We start from the raw sequence: 22,241 nt of genomic DNA, 5'->3' as shown, positions 1-22,241 counted from the left end.
ACGGGGCTGGGGCTGCTCCCGGGGTCGGGGCCACGAAACGGAGCTAGAACCGGTCCCGGGGCTAGGACCGATGCCGGGGCCGCTCCCGGGGCTACCTCCCGGCCAGGCGCTGGCGCGGCTCGGCGCCGGCCGTTGCCATGGCGACGCGGGGGGGCGGGGCGGGGCGGCCACCTCGGGGCGTGGCCCCGCCCTCACCTGCCGGCGCGCGCGCAGGTGCGCCGCCATGTTGCAGCCCTGGGCCGGAGCCGGGATGCGCAGCGGCGGCGGCGGCGCAGCAGTGGCGGCGACCGGGGGCGGCTCCCCCCTGCCCTTCCTCCTGCTCCTTCCGCGGGGGTTCCTGCTTCTGCTGGGTAACGGGGAGTCCCCGGGCGGGGGGGGCGGGGGGCGCGGTGGAGCTGGGAGCTCCGGGCAGGGCAGGAGCGGAGCGGGGCGGTCGGTGCCCGGTGCGGTCGGTGCCCGATGCGGTCGGTGCCCGATGCGGTCGGTGCCCGGTGCCCGATGCTGTCGGTGCCCGGTGCCCGATGCGGTCGGTGCCCGATGCGGTCGGTGCCCGATGCCGGGGGCGGTCGGTGCCCGATGCGGTCGGTGCCCGATGCGGTCAGTGCCCGGTGCCCGATGCTGTCGGTGCCCGGTGCCCGATGCGGTCGGTGCCCGATGCGGTCGGTGCCCGGTGCCCGATGCGGTCGGTGCCCGATGCGGTCGGTGCCCGATGCGGTCGGTGCTCGGTGCCCGATGCGGTCGGTGCCCAGTGCCCGATGCTGTCGGTGCCCGGTGCCCGATGCGGTCGGTGCCCGATGCGGTCGGTGCCCGATGCGGTCGGTGCCCGATGCGGTCGGTGCCCGGTGCGGTCGGTGCCCGATGCGGTCGGTGCCCGGTGCCCGATGCGGTCGGTGCCCGGTGCCCGGGGCGGTCGGTGCCCGATGCGGTCGGTGCCCGATGCGGTCGGTGCCCGGTGCCCGATGCGGTCGGTGCCCGGTGCCCGATGCGGTCGGTGCCCGATGCGGTCGGTGCCCGGTGCCCGATGCGGTCGGTGCCCGGTGCCCGATGCGGTCGGTGCCCGATGCGGTCGGTGCCCAGTGCCCGATGCGGTCGGTGCCCGGTGCCCGGGGCGGTCGGTGCCCGGGGCGGGGAGGGCTGGCAGCGGCAGGAGGAGCCTCGGGGGGAGCGAAGCCCCTCGGCAGGGCAGGGCAGGGCAGGGCAGGGCAGGCAGCCGGCAGCCTTCGCTTGCTGTCTGCGGGAGGCTCCGTCCCGGGCGGGGTTGGTCTCCGCCGGGCGAGCGGCGACAGAGTCACCGCAGCGATCAGGTTGGGAGAGACCTCCAAGGTCCTCACGTCCAAGCTGAAGCCAGCCCCGAGCTGTGCCGCGGGAGGCTTGGGTTGGATGCTAGGGACGGCTCCAGCCAGGGCAGGCTGCGCAGGGACACAGCCAGGCTGATCTGAGCCTGGGGAGAGCCTGGCACAGGCTGGGAGCCTCCACCCTGGAGGTGCCCAGCGCCAGGCTGGAGGTGGCTGTGAGCCACAGGTCTCCACTGCACGTTCAGCTCTGTCCCTCTGGAGGCTGCTTGGGAGCACAGGGTGGCTGTGGGCTCAGCTGGTTGGTTGTGGCTCAGGTGTGTGTTTGTTCACCTCTCCTATGGGGACAGGCTGAGGGAGTTGGGGTTGTGCAGTCTGGAGAGGAGAAGGCTCTGAGGAGACCTCATTGTCTTGGAGGGGGTTCCAAGAGAGCTGGGGAGGGACTTTGGAGGGTGCCAGGGAGTGATAGGACTGGGGGGGATGGAGCAAAAGTAGAAGTGGGGAGATTGAGATTGGAGGTGAGGAAGAAGTTGTTCCCCATGAGGGTGGTGAGAGCCTGGCACAGGCTGCCCAGGGAGGCTGTGGCTGTGCCCTCCCTGGGGGTGTTTGCAGCCAGGCTGGATGAGACCCTGAGCAATCAATGGTGCTGGGTGCTGGGTTGGGCTTTGAAGGTCCTCTCCAAGCTGGTTGATTCTGTGCCCTGCCCTTGGCTCCCTGCAGGCTTTGCTGAAGCCCAGCTGCTGCCCCTGGGGGTTCAGGGCTCTGGGTGGGGAGCAGGAGGAGCTTTACACTGGTGCTGGTGGCAGCAGGGTGTGCAGGGCCAGGAAGCCCCCCTGGGGCTGGCAGATGTGAGTAGGAGCAGCAGGGCAGGAAGCTGGGGGGGTCAGATCAGCGCCCTGCTGGGGCCAGGAGGATGGGGCCAGGCTCTGGCCAGCAGGGCAGGCTGCCAGGACAAGGCACAGGCTGAGCAGCAGCAGCTCCAGCTGACCATCAGGAGGAGCTTCTGGGGTTTAAGGGAGGCAGAGCCCTGGAGCAGGCTGCCCAGAGGGGTGGTGGAGTCCCACAGAGGCTCCTCTGGCAGGCAGGCTGCCCCCCCTGGGGCTCCAGCCCCTGGCCTGGCTGGGTGCTAGCCACAGGGCTGACCCCTGGCCTTGGTTGTGTCTCACGTTTACCTCTGTCCACTCCTGGGGCCCTCAGGTCAAGAAGAGTCCAGCTCAGAGGCCCAGAGCTGCTGCAGGCAGGGGAACAGCTCCCTGGGGGGCCAGGCTGAGGCAGCTCTGGGGGCAGAGCAGCCTGAGGCTGCCCTCAGTGCTGGGGCTGAAGGTGTGCAGGGCTGGGGCCAGGCTCTGCTCAGGGCTGGCCAAGCACAGCACCAGGGGCAGAGGAGGTTCCATGGGAGCAGAAGGGAAGACTTTGTCCCTGGGAGGGTGGCAGAGGCCTGGGGCAGGCTGCCCAGGGAGGTGGTGGAGTCTCCTGCTCTGGAGACACCCCAAACCCTCCTGGATGTGTTGCTGTGACCCTGCCTTGGAGATCAGCTCTGAGCTCCAGAGGCCCCTTCCAGCCCCTGCCCTGTGGGGAGGCAGTCAGGGCTGTGCTGCTGGCCTTGGGCTGGCACCTCTGGGCTGGCATCCCCCCAGGGCTGGCTGCAACCTGACCCTTGCCCTCTGTGCTTCCTCCTCCAGGTGCCTGCAGTGCCCTTGCCCTGGAAATCAGCATCAGCCCTACTGTGAGAGCCTTTGTGGGGGAGCCAGCCCTGCTGAAGTGCTCCTTCAGATCCAGCTCCCCCATCACTGAGAGCCTGCTGGTGGACTGGACCTACAGACCCCTCACAGGGGGCCAGATGGAGACAGTGAGTGGCAAAGGGCTCTGCTGCAGGCTCCTGGGCAGGCTGGCAGCCTGCTGGGGCCTCTCCTGCCTGCACTGCTCTGCTCTGCCACCCCTTCAGCTCTGGGGCTCTCATCCTCAGCACCACCTTTGTCTTTTGAGCACAGAAATGCCATCTGATGGTGGTGCTGCAGGAGAGGAAGCTTGGGGGTGGGCCCCAGGGCTGCACTGGCTGCTGGAGTTGTGTGCAGTCACCTTGGAGCATGTGTTGGGTGCCTTGCCTGAGGGGCAGCTGCACCTGAGGGGTTCTGGTGTGCAGTCTGCTGCTGGAATGTCCTGGGGTGGGAGGGAGATGTGTGCAGGGACAGGCTGAGGGTGATGGTGCTGATGATGCTGAGAGGGAGCTGGGCAGGCTGGGGGGAAGGGATCCATCCAGGGGGAGCTGGACAGGCTGGAGGGAAGGGATCCATCCAGGGGGAGCTGGGCAGGCTGGAGGGAAGGGATCCATCCAGGGGGAGCTGGGCAGGCTGGAGGGAAGGGATCCATCCAGAAGGAGCTGGACAGGCTGGGGGGAAGGGATCCAGCCAGGGGGAGCTGGGCAGGCTGGAGGGAAGGGATCCATCCAGGGGGAGCTGGGCAGGCTGGAGGGAAGGGATCCATCCAGAGGGAGCTGGACAGGCTGGAGGGAAGGGATCCATCCAGGGGGAGCTGGGCAGGCTGGAGGGAAGGGATCCATCCAGAAGGAGCTGGACAGGCTGGGGGGAAGGGATCCAGCCAGGGGGAGCTGGGCAGGCTGGAGGGAAGGGATCCATCCAGAGGGAGCTGGGCAGGCTGGAGGGAAGGGATCCAGCCAGGGGGAGCTGGGCAGGCTGGAGGGAAGGGATCCATCCAGGGGGAGCTGGGCAGGCTGGAGGGAAGGGATCCATCCAGAGGGAGCTGGACAGGCTGCAGAGCTGGGCACAAGCCAACCTCAGGAGGTTCAACAAGACCAAGGGCAGGGTCCTGTAGCTGGGTCAAGGCAACCCCAGGCACAAAGCCAGGCTGGGAAGCAGCCCTGAGGAGAGAGCCTTGGGGGTGCTGGGGGAGGAGAAGCTCAGCAGGAGCTCTCAGTCTGCACTTGCAGCCCAGAAAGCCAACCAGAGCCTGGGCTGCAGCAGGAGAAGTGTGGCCAGCAGGGCAAGGGAGGTGATCCTCCCCCTCTGCTCAGCTCTGGGCAGACCCCACCTGGAGTCCTGCCTCCAGTTCTGCAGCCCCTATGGCAAGAGGGATGTGGAGGGGCTGGAAGGTGTCCAGAGCAGGGCCAGGAGGATGAGCAGAGGGCTGGAGCTGCTCTGCTGTGAGGACAGCCTGAAGGAGTTGGGGCTGTTCAGCCTGGAGAAGAGAAGGCTCCCAGGTGACCTCATTGTGGCCTTCCAGGATCTGCAGGGGGCTGCAGGAAGGCTGGGGAGGGACTGCTCAGGATCTCAGGCAGTGCTAGGACTAGGGGGAATGGACTGAAGCTGGAGGTGGGGAGATTGAGGCTGGAGGGGAGGAGGAAGTTCTTCCCCATGAGAGTGGTGAAGCCCTGGAATGGGTTGTGCAGGGAGGTGGTTGGGGCCCTGTCCCTGGAGGTGTTTAAGCCCAGGCTGGCTGAGGCTGTGGCCAGGCTGATCTAGTGTGGGGTGTCCCTGCCCATGGCAGGGGGCTGGGGCTGGCTGAGCCTTGGGGTCCCTTCCAGCCCTGACTGATGCTGTGATACTGCTGTGACACTCTGACTGCTGCCTCTCTGTGCTGCTTCTCTTTGCCTCCTTGCAGATCTTCCACTACCAGGCTGGGCCCTACCCAGCCCCCGAGGGCAGGTTCAAGGGCAGGATCTCCTGGCTGGGGGATGTAGCCAGGGGGGATGCCTCCATTGCCATCCAGAACCCAGGGCTGAGTGACAACGGGACCTTCAGCTGCAGCGTGAAGAACCCTCCTGACATGTACCACAGCATCCCCCAGACAGCCCTGCTGGTGACACAGAGGGGTGAGCAGCTCTGCCAGGGCAGGCCCAGCCTCCACAGGGCTGCCTGGAGCCAGGGCAGCAGGGAATGGCTTGGGGCTGAGGCAGGGCAGGGTCAGAGGAGCTGAGGAAGGAGCTCCTGGGGGTGGGGCTGGGGAGGCTCTGACCCAGGCTGCCCAGGGAGGCTCTGGCTGCCTCCTGCCTGGGGGTGGGTACAGGATACAGAACCAGCCAGGCTGGGAGAGACCTCTGAGGTCATCCAGCCCAACCTCTCACCCTAAACCATGGCACTGAGGGCCTCAGCCAGGCTCTTCCTAACCCCCCCAGGGATGGGCACTCCACCACCTCCCTGGGCAGCACATCCCCAGGGCCAAGCTCTCTGTCTGGGAAGAACTCCTTCCTCACCCCCAGGCTGAGCCTGCCCTGGCACAGCCTGAGGCTGTGTGCTGAAGGCCAGGTTGGATGAGGCCTGGAGGCAGCACATCTGGCTGGGAGGTGTCCCTGCCTGGGGCAGGGGTTGGAGCAGGTGACCTCAGAAGTCTCTTCCACCCTCCTGTGCTTCTCCCTGAGGGGAATGCACTGCAGAGTGCTGAGCTGGGCAGGGAGAGGCAGGGCCAGGTGGGAGCTGTGCTGGGAGCAGTGCACTGGCTCAGCACTTCCACCCTGCCCAGAGCAGAGCAGCAGCAAGTGAGAAGCTTTGGAGAGAGAGAGAGAGAGGGCTAAAAATAACTGCCCCAGCTCCGAGCTGCTGAGGGCTGCTGCTGCCCCTCCTCCCCTGCCTTGCATGCCAGGCTGCCCCAGATCTGCAGCCCAGGCTGTGCTGGAGCTGTGGCATCAGCTGCTGCCTCTGCAGGCTTTGCTTCCTGCACAGCCAGCGCCCTGGGGTGCTGGGGGGGTGCTGGGGGGGTGCTGGGGGGGTGCTGGGAGCCCTGCAGGCAGGCTGCCCCCCCTGGGGCTCCAGCCCCTGCCCTGCCTGCTGCTAGCCACAGGGCTGACCCCTGGCCTTGGTTGTGTCTCACACTTATCTCTGTCCACTCCTGGGCTCCTCAGGGAACTGCTTGGAAGAGTCCAGCTCAGAGGCCCAGAGCTGCTGCAGGCAGGGGAACAGCTCCCTGGGGGGCCAGGCTGAGGCAGCTCTGGGAGCAGAGCAGCCTGAGGCTGCCCTCAGTGCTGGGGCTGAAGGTGTGCAGGGCTGGGGCCAGGCTCTGCTCAGGGCTGGCCAAGCACAGCACCAGGGGCAGAGGAGGTTCCATGGGAGCAGAAGGGAAGACTTTGTCCCTGGGAGGGTGGCAGAGGCCTGGGGCAGGCTGCCAGGGAGGTGGTGGAGGCTCCTGCTCTGGAGAGGTTCCAGGCATGGATGTGTTGCTGTGCCCTGCCCTGCTCTGCCAGGGGCTGGGTCTGGATGAGCTCCAGAGCCCCCTGCAGCCCTGTGTCACCTCAGCAGGGGCAGAGCTGGGCTGCTCTGTGTCTCCCCTGCAGGCCTTCCCTTCCAGCTCACCTCAGCAGTGCTGCTCTCCATCCTGGTGTTCCTCCCTTCCACCCTGGTGGTGGTTCTGCTGCTGGTGAGGCTGGGGAGGAAGTTTGGAGTGCTGAAGAAGCAGCAGCAGCAGCAGAAGCCTGGCTGCAAGAAGTCCTCCATTGAAGTCTCTGATGAGTAAGTGCTGGCTGGGAGCTGGAGCCTGGCTGGGAGCTGGAGCCTGGAGCCTGGCTGGGAGCTGGAGCCTGGCTGGGAGCTGGAGCCTGGCTGGGTGCTGGAGCCTGGCTGGGAGCTGGAGCCTGGCTGGGAGCTGGAGCCTGGAGCCTGGCTGGGAGCTGGAGCCTGGCTGGGAGCTGGAGCCTGGCTGGGTGCTGGAGCCTGGCTGGGAGCTGGAGCCTGGCTGGGAGCTGGAGCCTGGCTGGGAGCTGGAGCCTGGAGCCTGGCTGGGAGCTGGAGCCTGGCTGGGAGCTGGAGCCTGGCTGGGTGCTGGAGCCTGGAGCCTGGCTGGGGGCTGGAGCCTGGCTGGGAGCTGGAGCCTGGAGCCTGGCTGGGGGCTGGAGCCTGGCTGGGGGCTGGAGCCTGGCTGGGTGCTGGAGCCTGGAGCCTGGCTGGGGGCTGGAGCCTGGCTGGGGGCTGGAGCCTGGCTGGGTGCTGGAGCCTGGAGCCTGGCTGGGGGCTGGAGCCTGGCTGGGAGCTGGAGCCTGGCTGGCAGCTGGAGCCTGGAGCCTGGCTGGGAGCTGGAGCCTGGCTGGGAGCTGGAGCCTGGCTGGCAGCTGGAGCCTGGAGCCTGGCTGGGAGCTGGAGCCTGGCTGGCAGCTGGAGCCTGGAGCCTGGCTGGGAGCTGGAGCCTGGCTGGGTGCTGGAGCCTGGCTGGGAGCTGGGGCCTGGCTGGCAGCTGGAGCCTGGAGCCTGGCTGGGAGCTGGAGCCTGGCTGGGTGCTGGAGCCTGGCTGGGAGCTGGGGCCTGGCTGGGAGCTGGAGCCTGGCTGGGAGCTGGAGCCTGGCTGGGAGCTGGAGCCTGGCTGGGTGCTGGAGCCTGGCTGGGAGCTGGAGCCTGGCTGGGAGCTGGAGCCTGGCTGGCAGCTGGAGCCTGGAGCCTGGCTGGGAGCTGGAGCCTGGCTGGGAGCTGGAGCCTGGCTGGCAGCTGGAGCCTGGAGCCTGGCTGGGAGCTGGAGCCTGGCTGGGTGCTGGAGCCTGGCTGGCAGCTGGAGCCTGGAGCCTGGCTGGGAGCTGGAGCCTGGCTGGGTGCTGGAGCCTGGCTGGGAGCTGGGGCCTGGCTGGCAGCTGGAGCCTGGTGCCTGGCTGGGAGCTGGAGCCTGGAGCCTGACTGGGAGCTGGAGGCTGGCTGGGAGCTGGAGCCTGGCTGGGAGCTGGAGCCTGGCTGGCAGCTGGAGGCTGGCTGGGAGCTGGGGCCTGGCTGGCAGCTGGAGCCTGGAGCCTGGCTGGGAGCTGGAGCCTGGCTGGGTGCTGGAGCCTGGCTGGGAGCTGGGGCCTGGCTGGGAGCTGGAGCCTGGCTGGGTGCTGGAGCCTGGCTGGGAGCTGGAGCCTGGCTGGGTGCTGGAGCCTGGCTGGGAGCTGGAGCCTGGCTGGGTGCTGGAGCCTGGCTGGGAGCTGGAGCCTGGCTGGCAGCTGGAGCCTGGAGCCTGGCTGGGAGCTGGAGCCTGGCTGGGGGCTGGAGCCTGCCTGGGAGCTGGAGCCTGGCTGGGAGCTGGAGCCTGGCTGGGTGCTGGAGCCTGGCTGGGAGCTGGAGCCTGGCTGGCAGCTGGAGCCTGGAGCCTGGCTGGGAGCTGGAGCCTGGCTGGGAGCTGGAGCCTGGCTGGCAGCTGGAGCCTGGAGCCTGGCTGGGAGCTGGAGCCTGGCTGGGTGCTGGAGCCTGGCTGGGAGCTGGGGCCTGGCTGGCAGCTGGAGCCTGGTGCCTGGCTGGGAGCTGGAGCCTGGAGCCTGACTGGGAGCTGGAGGCTGGCTGGGAGCTGGAGCCTGGCTGGGAGCTGGAGCCTGGCTGGCAGCTGGAGCCTGGCTGGGAGCTGGGGCCTGGCTGGCAGCTGGAGCCTGGAGCCTGGCTGGCAGCTGGAGCCTGGAGGCTGGCTGGGAGCTGGGGCCTGGCTGGCAGCTGGAGCCTGGAGCCTGGCTGGGAGCTGGAGCCTGGCTGGGTGCTGGAGCCTGGCTGGGAGCTGGGGCCTGGCTGGGAGCTGGAGCCTGGCTGGGTGCTGGAGCCTGGCTGGGAGCTGGAGCCTGGCTGGCAGCTGGAGCCTGGAGCCTGGCTGGGAGCTGGAGCCTGGCTGGCAGCTGGAGCCTGGCTGGCAGCTGGAGCCTGGAGCCTGGCTGGGAGCTGGAGCCTGGCTGGGGGCTGGAGCCTGCCTGGGAGCTGGAGCCTGGCTGGGAGCTGGAGCCTGGCTGGGTGCTGGAGCCTGGCTGGGAGCTGGAGCCTGGCTGGCAGCTGGAGCCTGGAGCCTGGCTGGGAGCTGGAGCCTGGCTGGGAGCTGGAGCCTGGCTGGCAGCTGGAGCCTGGAGCCTGGCTGGGAGCTGGAGCCTGGCTGGGTGCTGGAGCCTGGCTGGGAGCTGGGGCCTGGCTGGCAGCTGGAGCCTGGTGCCTGGCTGGGAGCTGGAGCCTGGAGCCTGACTGGGAGCTGGAGGCTGGCTGGGAGCTGGAGCCTGGCTGGGAGCTGGAGCCTGGCTGGCAGCTGGAGCCTGGCTGGGAGCTGGGGCCTGGCTGGCAGCTGGAGCCTGGAGGCTGGCTGGGAGCTGGGGCCTGGCTGGCAGCTGGAGCCTGGAGCCTGGCTGGCTGCTCCTGCCTGCTGCCCCAGGCCAGGGGATGCTTCCTCCTCCCTCAGCCTCTGCAGCTCAGCCTCTGCCATCTGCTGCTCCCCAGGCAGGCTTCAGGCAGTGGTGAGAAGGCTTTGGGCAATCCCCAGGCTGCAGCACAGGCTGAGTGCTGGAGATCCTCTTTTGCCTTGCAGTGAGGCAGTTGAGGCTTAGGAAGTCTTTCACTTCTGTAATTGGATTCCCTTCAGCCCCAGCCAGGAAGATCTTCTGCTGCTGTCAGCTCTGGGGGGTGATGTGCTCTGGAGCATCCCTCACCACCAAACCCAACTGAAAGTGGAACTGCTGCCCCTCTGCTGGCCTGGGCAGAGGAGCCAGGGCCTGGAGGGGCCTTGGAGGCTGCACTGGAGAGGATTCTGTCCTGCAGAGGCTCAGGACTGAGGCTTGTGCTGTGGTGAGACCTCACCTGCAGGGCTGGGCCCAGCTCTGGAGCTCTCAGCACAGGAAGGAGATGGAGCTGCTGGAGCAGGTCCAGAGGAGGCCACAGAGATGCTCAGAGGCTGCAGCAGCTCTGCTGTGGGCACAGGCTGAAGGAGCTGGAGGTGCTCAGCCTGAGCCCCTGAGCTTCAGCCTGAGCCCCTTTGCTTCAGCCTGAGCCCCTCTGCTCCAGCCTGAGCCCCTCTGCTCCAGCCTGAGCCCCTCTGCTCCAGCCTGAGCCTCTGCTCCAGCCTGAGCCCCTCTGCTCCAGCCTGAGCCCTCTGCTCCAGCCTGAGCCCTCTGCTCCAGCCTGACCCTGTGCTCCAGCCTGAGCCCTCTGCTCCAGCCTGAGCCCCTCTGCTCCAGCCTGAGCTCTCTGCTCCAGCCTGAGCCCTCTGCTCCAGCCTGAGCCCCTCTGCTCCAGCCTGAGCCCTCTGCTCCAGCCTGAGCCCTCTGCTCTAGCCTGAGCCCCTCTGCTCCAGCCTGAGCCCCTCTGCTCCAGCCTGAGCCTCTGCTCCAGCCTGAGCCCTCTGCTCCAGCCTGACCCTCTGCTCCAGCCTGAGCCCCTCTGCTCCAGCCTGAGCCCTCTGCTCCAGCCTGAGCCCCTCTGCTCCAGCCTGAGCCCCTCTGCTCCAGCCTGAGCCCTCTGCTCCAGCCTGAGCCCCTCTGCTCCAGCCTGAGCCCCTCTGCTCCAGCCTGACCCTCTGCTCCAGCCTGAGCCCCTCTGCTCCAGCCTGAGCCCTCTGCTCCAGCCTGAGCCCCTCTGCTCCAGTCTGAGCCTCTGCTCCAGCCTGAGCCCTCTGCTCCAGCCTGAGCCCTCTGCTCCAGCCTGAGCCCTCTGCTCCAGCCTGAGCCCCTCTGCTCCAGCCTGAGCCCTCTGCTCCAGCCTGAGCCCCTCTGCTCCAGCCTGAGCCCTCTGCTCCAGCCTGAGCCCTCTGCTCCAGCCTGAGCCCCTCTGCTCCAGCCTGAGCCCTCTGCTCCAGCCTGAGCCCTCTGCTCCAGCCTGAGCCCCTCTGCTCCAGCCTGAGCCCTCTGCTCCAGCCTGAGCCCTCTGCTCCAGCCTGAGCCCCTCTGCTCCAGCCTGAGCCCCTCTGCTCCAGCCTGAGCCCTCTGCTCCAGCCTGAGCCCCTCTGCTCCAGCCTGAGCCCTCTGCTCCAGCCTGAGCCCTCTGCTCCAGCCTGAGCCCCTCTGCTCCAGCCTGAGCCCCTCTGCTCCAGCCTGAGCCCCTCTGCTCCAGCCTGACCCTCTGCTCCAGCCTGAGCCTCTGCTCCAGCCTGAGCCCCTCTGCTCCAGCCTGAGCCCTCTGCTCCAGCCTGACCCTCTGCTCCAGCCTGAGCCCTCTGCTCCAGCCTGACCCTGTGCTCTTCTGCAGGCCTGACCAGCCAGAGGGAGGCAGCTGCTCAGGGAAGCTCAAAGCCTGGTGCCTGGCCTGTGTGGTAAGTGCAAGCTGCTGGCAGCAGATGTGGCTCTGCCACCCTGGGTGCTCAGAGGGGGTGCTGGGAGCAGCAGGTAGAGCTTGCCAGCCCCCCCCTGGGTGCCAGAGGAGGCTCCCAGCTGGCTTTGCTGTGTGAGGCTCTCCAGGCCTGGGCTGCACACAGTGCTTCCTGCAGAGAGGAGGGGGGGAGGCTGCTGCCTGTGGCATGCTGGAGGCAGCACTGCTTTAGGGCTGGTGGGGAGAGAGGAGGCTGAGCCCAGCCCAGAGGCCTCTTGGAAAGCATCCAAGCTGCTGTCAGGAGCTCAGGAGCCTCAAAAGCATAGCATGGGCTGGGTGGAAGGGAGCTCCAGAGGGCAGCCAGCCCAACCCCTGCAGCCAGCAGGGACATCCTCCCCTGCAGCAGGCTGCCCAGAGCCCTGCTGAGCCTCACCTGGAGCAGCTCCAGGGCTGGAGCCTCAACCTCCTCCCTGAGCAGCCTGCTGCAGTGCTCCAGCAGCCTCCTGGGGCAGGACTTGCTCCTCACATCCAATCTCAGTCTGCTCTGCTCTCATCCCAAACCCTTGTCCCTGGCCCTGCAGGCCTTTGGGAGCAGTCCCTCTGCAGCCTTCCTGCAGCCCCTTCAGGTCCTGGAGGGCTGCTCTGAGGTCCCCCTGGAGCCTTCTCTCCAGGCTGCACAGCCCCAGCTCCCCCAGCCTGGCCTTGCAGCAGAGCTGCCCCAGCCCTCTGGACCATCAGAGTTGTGTTGAGGGCTCCAGAGCTGTCCCCAGCCCTGCAGCTGAGCTCTCCCCAGGGCAGAGCAGAGGGCAGGATCCTCTCTCTCCATCCCTGGCCAAGCTGCTCTGGCTGCAGCCCAGGCTGCCCTTGGCCTTTCTGTGCTGCCAGTGCCCACTGCTGGCTCCTGCCCAGCTGCTCCCCCCAAGACCTTCCCTGCAGTGTGGCTGAGCTGCTGCTGTGGTTCCTGTGCTCAGCCTCTGTTTCTCTCCTCCCTGCCCAGGACACAGATGAGGAGGATCCCTACTGATGGAAGGCCAGAGCTGCAGCAGAGCAAAGCTCCAGCACAGCCAGCCTTGGCTAGCTGGGGGTGCAGGCTGCTGGACCCTCCCAGGCAGGCTGCAGGACCTGCTCTGATCTTGGCAGGCTGGAAGAGGGCTGCTGAGAGGATCAATCCCTTTGCCTGAAGCACCAAGCAACCCCTTGGGAAACCTTTCTGACAGCCTGGGGACAGCAAAGTCTCTTTCCCTCCCTTCTGCAGAGCCTCCAGAGGACACTTCAGTGCCCCCAGCTGTGTTTGCCTGCAGCCACAGGGCATGGCTCTGAGCTGACTGCAAACCTTTGTGCCTGGTGACCTCCCCCTTGGCTGTGCCACTGCCTGGGGCTGCAGAGCAGTGCCAGCTGCCAGCAGTGCTCAGCACTGGGCACTGCCAGCCTGTTCCTCTCTGGCTTCCTCTGGCTGGCAGCTCAGAGGGAGCTGCTGTGTGGCATCCTTTGCCCTGGGGCCAAGAGAGCCTCTCCTGCTTTCTGCCTCCTGCTTGGCCTCCTCTGCCACTTGATTGCAGGATCACTGTGCTGCCCCTGCTGCCTCCTGCTCCTCAGCTCACAGTGCCAGGGCTGCCCTTTCCTTCTCTGCTTCAGCTCTCCCTCCCTGCAGGAGTGGAGCACAATTCACCTCCAGCTCAGCTGGCTCTGCAGTCAGGCATGGGGACTCTGTTCCTGGGGACACACAACCCCACCTACCTCAGCCCCTGCCTCCCACAGTGCCCACAGGAGTTTTCCATGGGCAGCAGCAGCAGCAGCCCTGCTCCTCCTCTCTCCTTGCTGGGGAAGCAGCTGAAGTTCTGCCTGGGAACAGAGAGGGCTTCCTGCTGCAGCAGCAGTGGAGGGCAGAGGGCTTCAGGCCCTGCTCTGAGCTGCTGCTCTTTGCAGCCCTGCTCAGGCTCCTCTCCCACCTGCTCCAAGTTTACTCTTGGCTTTGCTGTGCCCTTAGCAATAAATTGCTTTGTTCCATCCTGGGCCATGGATTTTGTTTGGCTGAGTGTCAGACCCTGGGCTGGAACAGCCCTCTGAGATCAGGGAGGCCAACCAGCAGCCCAGCCCCACTGTGGCCATCAGACCAGGGCCAGGCACACCTCACACTGCAGCAGGCTGCTCACAGCCACCTACAGCCTGGCTGCAAACACCTCCAGGGCTGAGGCTGCCACCACCTCCCTGGGCAGCCTGTGCCAGGCTCTCACCACCCTGCTGGGGAACAACTTCTTCCTCACATCCAATCTGGATCTCTCTTTTTGCTCCACCCCCAAGCACTCCTCTCTAGCCCAGGATCAGCCCTGCTGGCACACACAGCACCTTCAGCCAGCTGGCAAGGGAAGGGGAAGTGAAGCTCCACAGCTGCTTGCCCTCAGCTCCCAGGGGCCCACTGCAGCTGTGCAGCAGGAGGACCTGCCCAGCATCCAGCCCACCGTGCAGACAGGCTGCAGGCAGAGCCCCAGGCTGACACCAGGGAGTCCTTCACTTCCACACAGAACCCAAAGTGATGTGCTGGGACTGAGAGGGGAACTCAAAGCCACTTCCTCAGGCTGCAAACCCACCAACATCCTTTCTCAGGAGAGGGCTGGCTGGGGGGGCACAGGCTGCTGAGGCCTGAGCTGCAGGCAGGAGCAAGAGACAGCCCTGGAGCTGAGCTGCCTTGCAGGCAGGAGCAAGACACAGCCCTGGAGCTGAGCTGCCTTGCAGGCAGGAGCAAGACACAGCCCTGGAGCTGAGCTGCCTTGCAGGCAGGAGCAAGACACAGCCCTGGAGCTGAGCTGCCTTGCAGGCAGGAGCAAGACACAGCCCTGGAGCTGAGCTGCCTTGCAGGCAGGAGCAAGAGACAGCCCTGGAGCTGAGCTGCCTTGCAGGCAGGAGCAAGACACAGCCCTGGAGCTGAGCTGCCTTGCAGACAGGAGCAAGACACAGCCCTGGAGCTGAGCTGCCTTGCAGGCAGGAGCAAGACACAGCCCTGGAGCTGAGCTGCCTTGCAGACAGGAGCAAGAGCCAGACCTGGAGCTGAGCTGCCTTGCAGGCAGGACCTTCAGCTCGCCTCTGCTGGAGCTCCTGTGCTGTTGAAGCCCTCACTGCAGTTCACAGATGGCCCTGGGCTGGAAGGGGCCCTCCAAGGGCATCCTGTGCAAGCCCCCTGCAGGCAGCAGGGACAGCCCCAGCTGGGGCAGGCTGCAGAGTTGAGCTGCAGGCATGGAGCTGCTAAAGGGGCTCTGGGGACCTCTTCCCCTCGGGGTCAGATCTGTCCTCAGCACCTTCACCCCTCAGCACCTTCACCCCTCAGCAGATGACAGCTTCTGGAGCTCAGCAGCCCCCTGGGATGGCAGCTCTGGGTTCAGCTACTCTGGGCCAGGTTTAGCTCCTCTCCCTCCTCTCAGGTGATAGGAGAGGAAAAGGCCTGAAGCTGTGCCAGGGGAGGCTGAGGTTGGAGAGGAGGAATAATGTTCCTTGCTGCCAGAGGGGTCAGGACCTGGCCCAGGCTGCCCAGGGAGGTGGTGGAGGTGCTCCAGAAACCTGTGGCCATGGCCCTTGGGGCCATGGTTGGGTGGTGCTGGGTTGCTGGTTGTGGCTGTCCCCTCCCTGGAGGTGTTCAAGGTCTGGCTGGATGAGGCCTTGGGCAGCCTGGGCTGGGGGGGAGGTGTCCCTGGCCACAGCTGGGGGTTCTCAGCTCTCTGCCCCAGCCCCTTCTCCATTCTGATGTGTCAGGGACCTCCAGCTTGGAACTTCCTCAGTGAAAGTGACCATCAAGCTGAACCTGAGCTGTGACTTTGAAAGCAGAAGCTGATGAGTGAGAGAAGCCTGAGGCAGACATCCTCAGGAGGCTTCAGCAACCCATTCAGAGGCTCTGAATTAGTCACTGGAGAGCCCTTTGCTCAAGAGGCAACCTGGCTGCCCCCAGCCCCACTTGGGTGAGTGGTTGCTTTTTGCCATCCTATTTACCTTTCCAGCTGGTTGGGGGTTGGGTTTTTTTTTTCCTTCCTGAAAAGAGAGCTGGGGAAGGTTCTGCTCCCCCTGGAAAATGTGGGGGCAGGATTCAGAGCTGCACAGAGTGGGTTGGGTTGGAAGGGACCTCGGAGATCACCCAGTGCCAACCCCCTGCCCCGGGCAGGGACACCTCCCACCAGCCCAGCTTGCTCAAGGCCTCATCCAGCCTGGCCTTCAGCACCTCCAGGAGGGTGTCTGTGTGTTCCCCTCCCCCAGTCAAAGCAATTACCCTGGGGAAGGAGCTGGATGTGTCAGCACTGCAAGAGACAGAGCAGCCTGGCTGAGTGGGTGCTGTCTTCAGCTGCTGCCTGGCACAGAGGGAGACCCTGCAAAGATCTGCTCCCAGCCAGGGCAGAATTCATTCTGAGAAACAGAGTGGTAGCTCCAGGAAGGATCTGGTGGCAAGCAAGGGGCTGAGCAGCTCAGCTGCAGCAGCTCTGAGCGCAGCCTCCCCGCTGCACAGAGGCTCTGCCTGCTGAGGGCCTGCTTCGAAGCTGGCTCCCCTTTTGGGTCCTGCAGAGGGGCGACCCCGGGTGGGTGCAGCTCTGCTCGAGTCTCAGAGCTCTGAGCAAAGCAGGAGGCTGTGCCCTGCTGCAGGGCAGCAGCTGAGAGCCGCGGAGCTGGGCTGCAGCTGAGAGCCGCGGAGCTGGGCTGCAGCTGAGAGAGAGCCGCGGAGCTGGGCTGCAGCTGAGAGCCGCGGAGCTGGGCTGCAGCTGAGGAGAGCCGCGGAGCTGGGCTGCAGCTGAGAGCCGCGGAGCTGGGCTGCAGCTGAGAGAGAGCCGCGGAGCTGGGCAGCAGCTGAGAGAGAGCCGCGGAGCTGGGCAGCAGCTGAGAGCCGCGGAGCTGGGCTGCAGCTGAGAGCCGCGGAGCTGGGCTGCAGCTGAGGAGAGCCGCGGAGCTGGGCTGCAGCTGAGAGCCGCGGAGCTGGGCTGCAGCTGAGAGAGAGCCGCGGAGCTGGGCAGCAGCTGAGAGAGAGCCGCGGAGCTGGGCAGCAGCTGAGAGCCGCGGAGCTGGGCTGCAGCTGAGAGCCGCGGAGCTGGGCTGCAGCTGAGAGCCGCGGAGCTGGGAAGCAGCTGTGCCGTTTGCAGGTCGTGAGGGCTGCGCACGGGAGAGCCGCGGGCGGCAGGCACCGCACAGCTCTGCCCTCCGCAGCCACCCCCGCACAGCCCAGCCCTCAAGCAGGGCACGGCAGAGGAAGGGCAGCCCTGAGAGGGCTCTGCAGGTCCCTCCTTGCCACTCCTCTGCGTGGGAAGGGGAGGGTGAGGAAAAACTGTCTCGCTGTTGGGAGCAATTCCTGCGGTGCCAGAGCGGTCAGGGGCTGGAGCAGGCTGCTCAGGGAGGTGGCGGAGTCCCCATCCCTGCACGGGCTCAAGGAACCTGTGGCCGTGGCACTGGGGTCCAGGCTTTGGTGGTCAGGGTGAGGTTGGGCTGCTGGTTGGACTGGATGCCCTCAGAGGGCTTTCCCAACCCACCCAATTCTGTGCTGCTCTGAAGGGCTGAGCTGCTCTGCCCTTGCTGAGCGGAAAGCGGTGGGGACTGTTCCTCAGCCTGGAACAGAGCCCTGGCCCCTCCAGCAGCTCCTCCTGGGCCTGCAGTCCCTGTCTGAGCCTGTCTCAGGGTGCTTCTGAGGAAAATGCCCTTGGAAAGAACAAGGGATTAGGGAACATGCCTGGCCCTGCAGAGGGATGGAGGCTTTCCTGGGGGCTGAGCAGCGGTGGCCAGGAGGAGCGGAGCCACCCTGGCTGTTCCTGCAGCTCCCCGGTGCTGGCATGGAGCTGGCAGGGCCTCTGGCACCTCCCTGCTGCCCTCTGCACCTGGTGTCACTGTCAGTCCTGCATGGGGTGCCAGGGCCATAGGTGGCTGCCCCAGGAAGATTGGTGTCCCAGGAGCACAGCCCCTGGGGTTGCTCCAGAGGATGGAAGGGGCAGGAGCAGATGGGCACCATGCTGCTTCTTCCAGGCTCATAGCATGGGGTGAGGTGGGTTGGAAAGGGCCTTAGAGAGCATCCAGTTCCTTGCCTCTTCTTTCAGGCTCATAGCATGGGGTGGGGTGGGTTGGAAGGGGCCTTAGAGAGCATCCAGTTCCAACTGGATGGTTGGAACTGGTGGCCAGGGACACCTTCCACCAGCCCAGGTAGCTCAAGGCCTTGTCCAACCTGGCCTTGAACAGGTCCAGGGAGGAGGCTCTGTCTCCTGTGGCTCTCTCCAGCACCCTGCAGCAAGGGGTCTGATTCTGGAGCAAGGGTTCCACGTTCTCAGGGCCAGACCTCTCGGAGCAGGCAGCACAAAGCAACCTCTCAGTGCTTTCTGAGCTCATCTGTGAACATCTCAGTTCAGATGCAAGTGACTCTCAACCCCCACAGGAAGGATTCATTACTTGGTGGGGAAGAAGCAAAGGTGTTTCAGGCTGAGCCCTCCCCCAGCTCACTCTTCCTCCCCAGAGCATTCTCAAACCAAGACCTAGCTGACATCTGTGCTTCACTGAGCACCAGGCTCCCAGCTCACCGTGGCTGACCCAGCAGGCTGAGCATCTGAGCAGCAGCAGAACTGCAGGAAGCCTTCTCCTGACCCAGGGGTTCAGCTTGGTGCCCTGCCCCAGGGGAGCCTGATGCTCGCCTCACCTCTGCTCTTCTTTCTAGACTAAAATGAAGGTGTTGCTGAGCCTGACCCTGGTGCTGACGTGGCTGGGTAAGCTGTAGGTCATGCTGGTGGTTTGTGCTTGCCTGCTTTCCCCCCTGCCTTTGCTGGAGGTCCCACTGGTTCCTCTCTTCCCGTGGGGAGAACCCCTGGGGGTTTGGCGTGGGGCTGGCAGCAGTAGTTGGGCTCCTGGGCACCAGGAACTTGCTGGGTGCAGCAAATTCTCTTCCCACAGAGCTCACACATAGACAGGCTCCAGAATGCAGTGGCATCCCTGGCTGGCTCCTGTCCTTGTTCTGCCAGGCTCTGGAGGCTCTGCAGCTGCTTGGCCAGGTTTAAATACAGGGAGAGCTTTCCCAGGCACTGGTTTTGGCTCTGCCCGAGGCCACCGGCTCCTCTGCCCTTCTCCACCGGCAAATGTTTGTCATTTTCAGCTGCACAGCTGGTCAAGACCTAAAGAAACCAGTTAGGGAAGCTGCAGCACTTTGCATCTATTACTCACAGGGCAGTGGACAAACAGTTGGTGCCTTGCCAGGGCCCAGCCCCCAGCGGCTGTGGACAGAGGGAGCGGAGCGGGCAGGCGGCAGGAGCAGCCGACCTGTCTGAGCAGCTCCCTCTGAATCACCTCCCCCAGTTCCTGACAAACAACTGCCTGAGCTCAGCTGCTCTGCTCACCAGCTCCTGCCAGAGCATGCAGAGCCTCTCTGCAGGAGCTCCAGGGACCTCTTCTCTCGCAGTTGTTTCCCCTTCCTGCCTCACGCTTCACAGCCCACTGCGGCGGCAGCCTGCTGCTGCCTGTGCCAGCCCTGTGCCAGCCCTGTGCCAGTCCTGTGCCAGCCCTGTGCCCTTTGATGCTCCTCTGCTGTCTTTGTCCCCCCTCCACTGCCCAGCTTCTCTGGCAAGCCCTGAGCAGCAGCTGGAGAATCACAGAATGGATTGGGTTGGAAGGGACCATAAAGATCATCCAGTTCCAATCCCCCCCGGCCCAGGTTGCCCAGGAAGGCTTCATCCAGCCTGGTCTTGAGCACCTCCACAGCCTTCCTGGGCAGCCTGTGCCAGCCTCTTTCCACCCTCGCTGTCCTAATCTCCAGTCTAAGTTATGTGGCCAGACAAGTCCAAGGCCAGGTCACGAGCCTGTGAGCAAGGGCTAAGGAAGCCAAATGGGCAGGTTGGGAAGGAGGAACTGAAGTTCGTTGTGGAGCAGCTGAATTGCCCCTGGCCCGGGGCAGATGAGAGCCGCACAGGTTCTCCCAGCCAGTGACTCACAGGAACAACCCTGCAGGAGCTGCAGGCTTCGGCTGGGAGACGCAGAGGGCTGGGGTTGCGCTTCCCCACTCGCTGGTCGGGCGAGCGCCGCAGCCCCGGCTCGGGGGGCTGGGAGGATGAGCTGCCCCCCACGCCGGGCACGCCACGGGCAGGGCTCAGCGAGAGGCTTTGCCTGCACGGGCGGCAGGGCCTCCCCGCTGCGCTGCGGACCCCCCGGCGCCTCCCGCCCCGGCGTTCTCCGCAGAGGAAGCAGCCCATGGGGACGGGCGGGCTGCGGCTGGGCGTCCTGCCGGCGCTCATGCTGCTCTCCCTGTCCCCGGCAGAGCCGTGCCGCGCCGGGGCCGCCTGGGTGCTCACCCAGCCGCTGCTGCAGGCGGGCGCGGGGGACTCCGTCCTGCTGCCGTGCCGCCTCCTAGACTTGGTGTCCCGGGGCTGGACCATGGCCAAAGTGGACTGGCTGCGCCTGGCAGGAGATGGCACGCAGAAGGTGGGTTGGCACCGCGGGGGTGGGCAGCGGAGCGGCGTGCTGGGGGGGCAGGTGGAGGGCAGGGCGAGACGGGCAGCCCTGGTGCCGTCGGGAGGCTGTGGGAAGTCTGTCAGCCCAGCCCGGGCCGAGGGAGGAGGGAAGTTTCCCCAGCGAGCGGAGGGAGGAACACCTCCACCGTTTGCCACGGCCCCGCACCGCGGGGGAAGCACCGTGCTGGGTGCCGTGTCCTGGGGCTTTCCGGGGCAGCGTGGGAGGCAGCTGGGTTCTCCCGCGTGGAGAGGCCACCCCGGGCAGAGGGGGAGAGCGTGGAGCAGGGAAGGCACCGCACAGGGCACTGCCCTGCTGCTGGGCTCCGTTCACCCGCCGCTGTCTGTGCCCTGGCAGGAGGAGATGGTGTTCTATTACTACAACAACCGGGGCATCCCTGTGGGCCGTTTCCAGGAGCGGGCACAGTGGCAAGGGGACATCTCCCGCTGGGATGGCTCCATCCGGCTGCAGGACCTGCGGGTGAACGACAGCGGCAGCTACGTGTGCGAGATCCGGCTGCGAAACTGCGGCAGCATCTTCAAGAACCAGACCGTGCTGCACGTCCGCCCCGCCGGGCACAGAGGTGACCGCCCCCCGCCCCGCTGCCCGCTTTGCCCTCACGCAGAGCCTGCGGGAAGCTCTTCAACCTGCCGCCCCGGCTGCTGCGGAGCAGGGCTGGGGGCTCTGCCTGTACCATCCCCTGCCTGTACCATCCCCTGCCTTGCTGTCTCCCCGGCAGGACAAGAGGCGGCGGCGGGCGCCCAGGACTCCGCAGCCCCAGGAGACTCCAGGCTCTGGGCTGCGGCCGCGGGCGGCGGCTGCGTGGCCGTGGTGTTGGCTTTCCTGGCCGGACTCAGCCTGAGGAGGAGGTACCGACACCAGCTGCGGGGTTCTGGGGCTGAGCAAAGCATCTGCTGGCAGCCTTCCTGCGCTGTTCGGCCAGGCCAAGCAGGGCTGGAGCTGCAGGGACCAGAGGGTTCAACCCCGCCGCGATGCCAGTGCCCACAGCGGCGTGCAGGCTCCTGCCGCCCTCTAGTGTCACTCAGCCCTGCCCTGCCCCACGCCGCCTGAACTCTCCTGCGCCGCGTCCAAAGGGACCCATCCCGGGGTCCCAGGAGAGGGAGGGCTGGGGCCAGGAGGAGCAGGAGATGCTTCTTGCCGGAGCTGACGCCGCTGTTGCCTTCCCTCAAGGTCTGCAGCCCACACAGCCCTGGAGAGGACTGGAAACGATGGCAGCAAGAACAAACCCGAGGTGAGAGCTGGGGCTGAGCTGAGTGGAGGGGACCTCTCCTAGGACACGACCACAACCCGTGGGAGCCACAGGGGGAGAGGAGAGGCAGGAGAAGGGGAGGGATGGAGTGTGCAGGGCTGCTGGGCAGCCGTGGCTCTTGGTGCTAGTCCTGTGAAGGAGCTAAGGCAGCTCTCGTGTATTTGGGGTCTGCTTGTGTCAAGTGTCCTGCTCTGCCCCTGGTAGGAAGCACTTTACTCCTCCATCCCTGGCACTGAGGAACCCAAGGCTGAACAAGATGCAAAGAAGAAGAAGAAGAGGGCTGAGGAGACCTACATAACCATGGTGAGGAGGAGAGCAGCTGCCCTGAGCCGTGGCAGGCATGGGCAAGGCATGCAGCTGCAGGGCTGGTGAACCCCCTCCCCCGGGGTGGTGGCACCCAGGGCCTGACCCCTCAGTCCCCACACCAGGCAGTGGTGTCCCTTGCCTCCTGCCTGCACCCAGACTCATGCCCTGCCCCTTCCTCCTCGCAGCATCCCTCTCCCTTCCGGGAGAACGGCGTCTACGTGGAGCTGGCCAGGAGGGAGATCCCGGCAGAATGGATGCAAGAGGGGACGCAGGGAGACGGACAGAGAGAGGAAGCCTGCAGCAGAGCAGGGACAGCACTTCCCAGAGCTCCGGAGGGGGAGCAGTAGCCGTGCTGGGGCTGTGAGCAGCTGTGTGAGGCCATCTCTGCCCCCTCCGGGCACCCCAGCACTCTGCTGCCAGCCCTTCCTCAAGAGGTGGTGCCACTTCCCCCTGTGCTCCGTGCCACAGCCGGGACGCTGCCCACCCCACAGCTGCTGGCACAGGACCAGGGCAGACCTGTCTCTGGCTCTTCTCTCCTGGTTTCTGGAGAGAGGGCACAGTGGGCAGAGCCTCCACGCTCCAGCTTTGGTCCTGGCCTGTGCAGCTCCGGACCCTGAGATCAGATCCACAAGGAGAGCCTGGCAGGGGGTGGGGGGAAGGGGGACATGCAGCAGGAGCCATGCCAATGGGATCTGCTGAAGATAATAAAGCTCAGGGAGTCTCCCCTGTGCCTGGCTTCCTTTTACATCCTGCTGAAGTGTGTGGTGCCCACGTGTGCCAAAATCTGCCTGGCCCATGGCCCGGCAGCCCCTGCAAGCTGGTACCTGGCCCCCATGCCTGCCCCGCTGCCTCCAGGGCACAGGGACCCCAAATGGGCCACAAAGGGCTTGAAGAGGCCCTTCTGGGCTGTCCTGAACCTCGCTGCTGCCCTGGCTTGCAGGGGTTAAGGGGCAGACCCCCGGGGGCAGTGGGGTGTCCCATGCC

The 22,241-nt window shown here is 66.0% G+C and overlaps 2 protein-coding genes across 6 annotated transcripts; both read left to right on the top strand.

The window, feature by feature from the left end:
* The first annotated feature begins 235 nt into the window (after nucleotides 1–235).
* MPZL3 (myelin protein zero like 3) lies at nucleotides 236–13,249 on the top strand. Of its 2 annotated transcripts, XM_068167784.1 has the most exons (6): nucleotides 236–350; nucleotides 2,975–3,141; nucleotides 4,911–5,121; nucleotides 6,577–6,751; nucleotides 11,183–11,246; nucleotides 12,240–12,356. In XM_068167784.1, the coding sequence occupies exons 1-6, from the start codon at nucleotides 251–253 to the stop codon at nucleotides 12,264–12,266; spliced, it is 744 nt and encodes a 247-aa protein (XP_068023885.1). In that variant the 5' UTR covers nucleotides 236–250; the 3' UTR covers nucleotides 12,267–12,356. The 2 variants fall into 2 exon arrangements, with proteins under 2 accessions (XP_068023885.1, XP_068023886.1); XM_068167785.1 differs by lacking the exon at nucleotides 6,577–6,751 and having other exon boundaries at nucleotides 12,240–13,249.
* Nucleotides 13,250–15,073: 1,824 nt separating this feature from the next.
* On the top strand, nucleotides 15,074–22,002 carry JAML (junction adhesion molecule like). Of its 4 annotated transcripts, XM_068167764.1 has the most exons (8): nucleotides 15,074–15,189; nucleotides 17,904–17,952; nucleotides 19,491–19,654; nucleotides 20,039–20,264; nucleotides 20,421–20,550; nucleotides 20,873–20,933; nucleotides 21,156–21,254; nucleotides 21,443–22,002. In XM_068167764.1, exons 2-8 carry the CDS (start codon nucleotides 17,910–17,912, stop codon nucleotides 21,602–21,604), a joined length of 885 nt encoding a protein of 294 aa, XP_068023865.1. In that variant the 5' UTR covers nucleotides 15,074–15,189; nucleotides 17,904–17,909; the 3' UTR covers nucleotides 21,605–22,002. The 4 variants fall into 4 exon arrangements, with proteins under 4 accessions (XP_068023865.1, XP_068023864.1, XP_068023866.1 ...); XM_068167763.1 differs by lacking the exon at nucleotides 15,074–15,189 and having other exon boundaries at nucleotides 17,757–17,952; XM_068167765.1 differs by lacking the exons at nucleotides 15,074–15,189; nucleotides 17,904–17,952 and having other exon boundaries at nucleotides 19,081–19,654; nucleotides 20,096–20,264.
* Nucleotides 22,003–22,241: the final 239 nt, after the last annotated feature.

Source organism: Melanerpes formicivorus, unplaced genomic scaffold (assembly GCF_026170545.1).
Source record: "Melanerpes formicivorus ecotype bairdi unplaced genomic scaffold, bMelFor1.0.p_v2 SCAF_123, whole genome shotgun sequence".
Lineage (NCBI taxonomy): Eukaryota > Metazoa > Chordata > Aves > Piciformes > Picidae > Melanerpes > Melanerpes formicivorus.
Note: the sequence above shows the minus strand (reverse complement) of the source record. Positions and strands in the feature narration are given on the sequence as shown.

What these genes read in the sequence shown, in the direction of transcription:
- MPZL3 (XM_068167784.1), top strand. Translation starts at nt 251, where the DNA reads ATGCGCAGCGGCGGCGGCGGCGCAGCAGTGGCGGCGACCGGGGGCGGC. An exon ending in CCTGCTGGTGACACAGAGGG is followed by an intron (nt 5,122 to 6,576) that starts GTGAGCAGCTCT and finishes TCTCCCCTGCAG; the next exon opens with GCCTTCCCTTCCAGCTCACC. An exon ending in TCCATTGAAGTCTCTGATGA is followed by an intron (nt 6,752 to 11,182) that starts GTAAGTGCTGGC and finishes GCTCTTCTGCAG; the next exon opens with GCCTGACCAGCCAGAGGGAG.
- JAML (XM_068167761.1), top strand. Translation starts at nt 19,424, where the DNA reads ATGGGGACGGGCGGGCTGCGGCTGGGCGTCCTGCCGGCGCTCATGCTG. An exon ending in CCGCCCCGCCGGGCACAGAG is followed by an intron (nt 20,265 to 20,420) that starts GTGACCGCCCCC and finishes TCTCCCCGGCAG; the next exon opens with GACAAGAGGCGGCGGCGGGC. An exon ending in AGGAGACCTACATAACCATG is followed by an intron (nt 21,255 to 21,442) that starts GTGAGGAGGAGA and finishes TCCTCCTCGCAG; the next exon opens with CATCCCTCTCCCTTCCGGGA.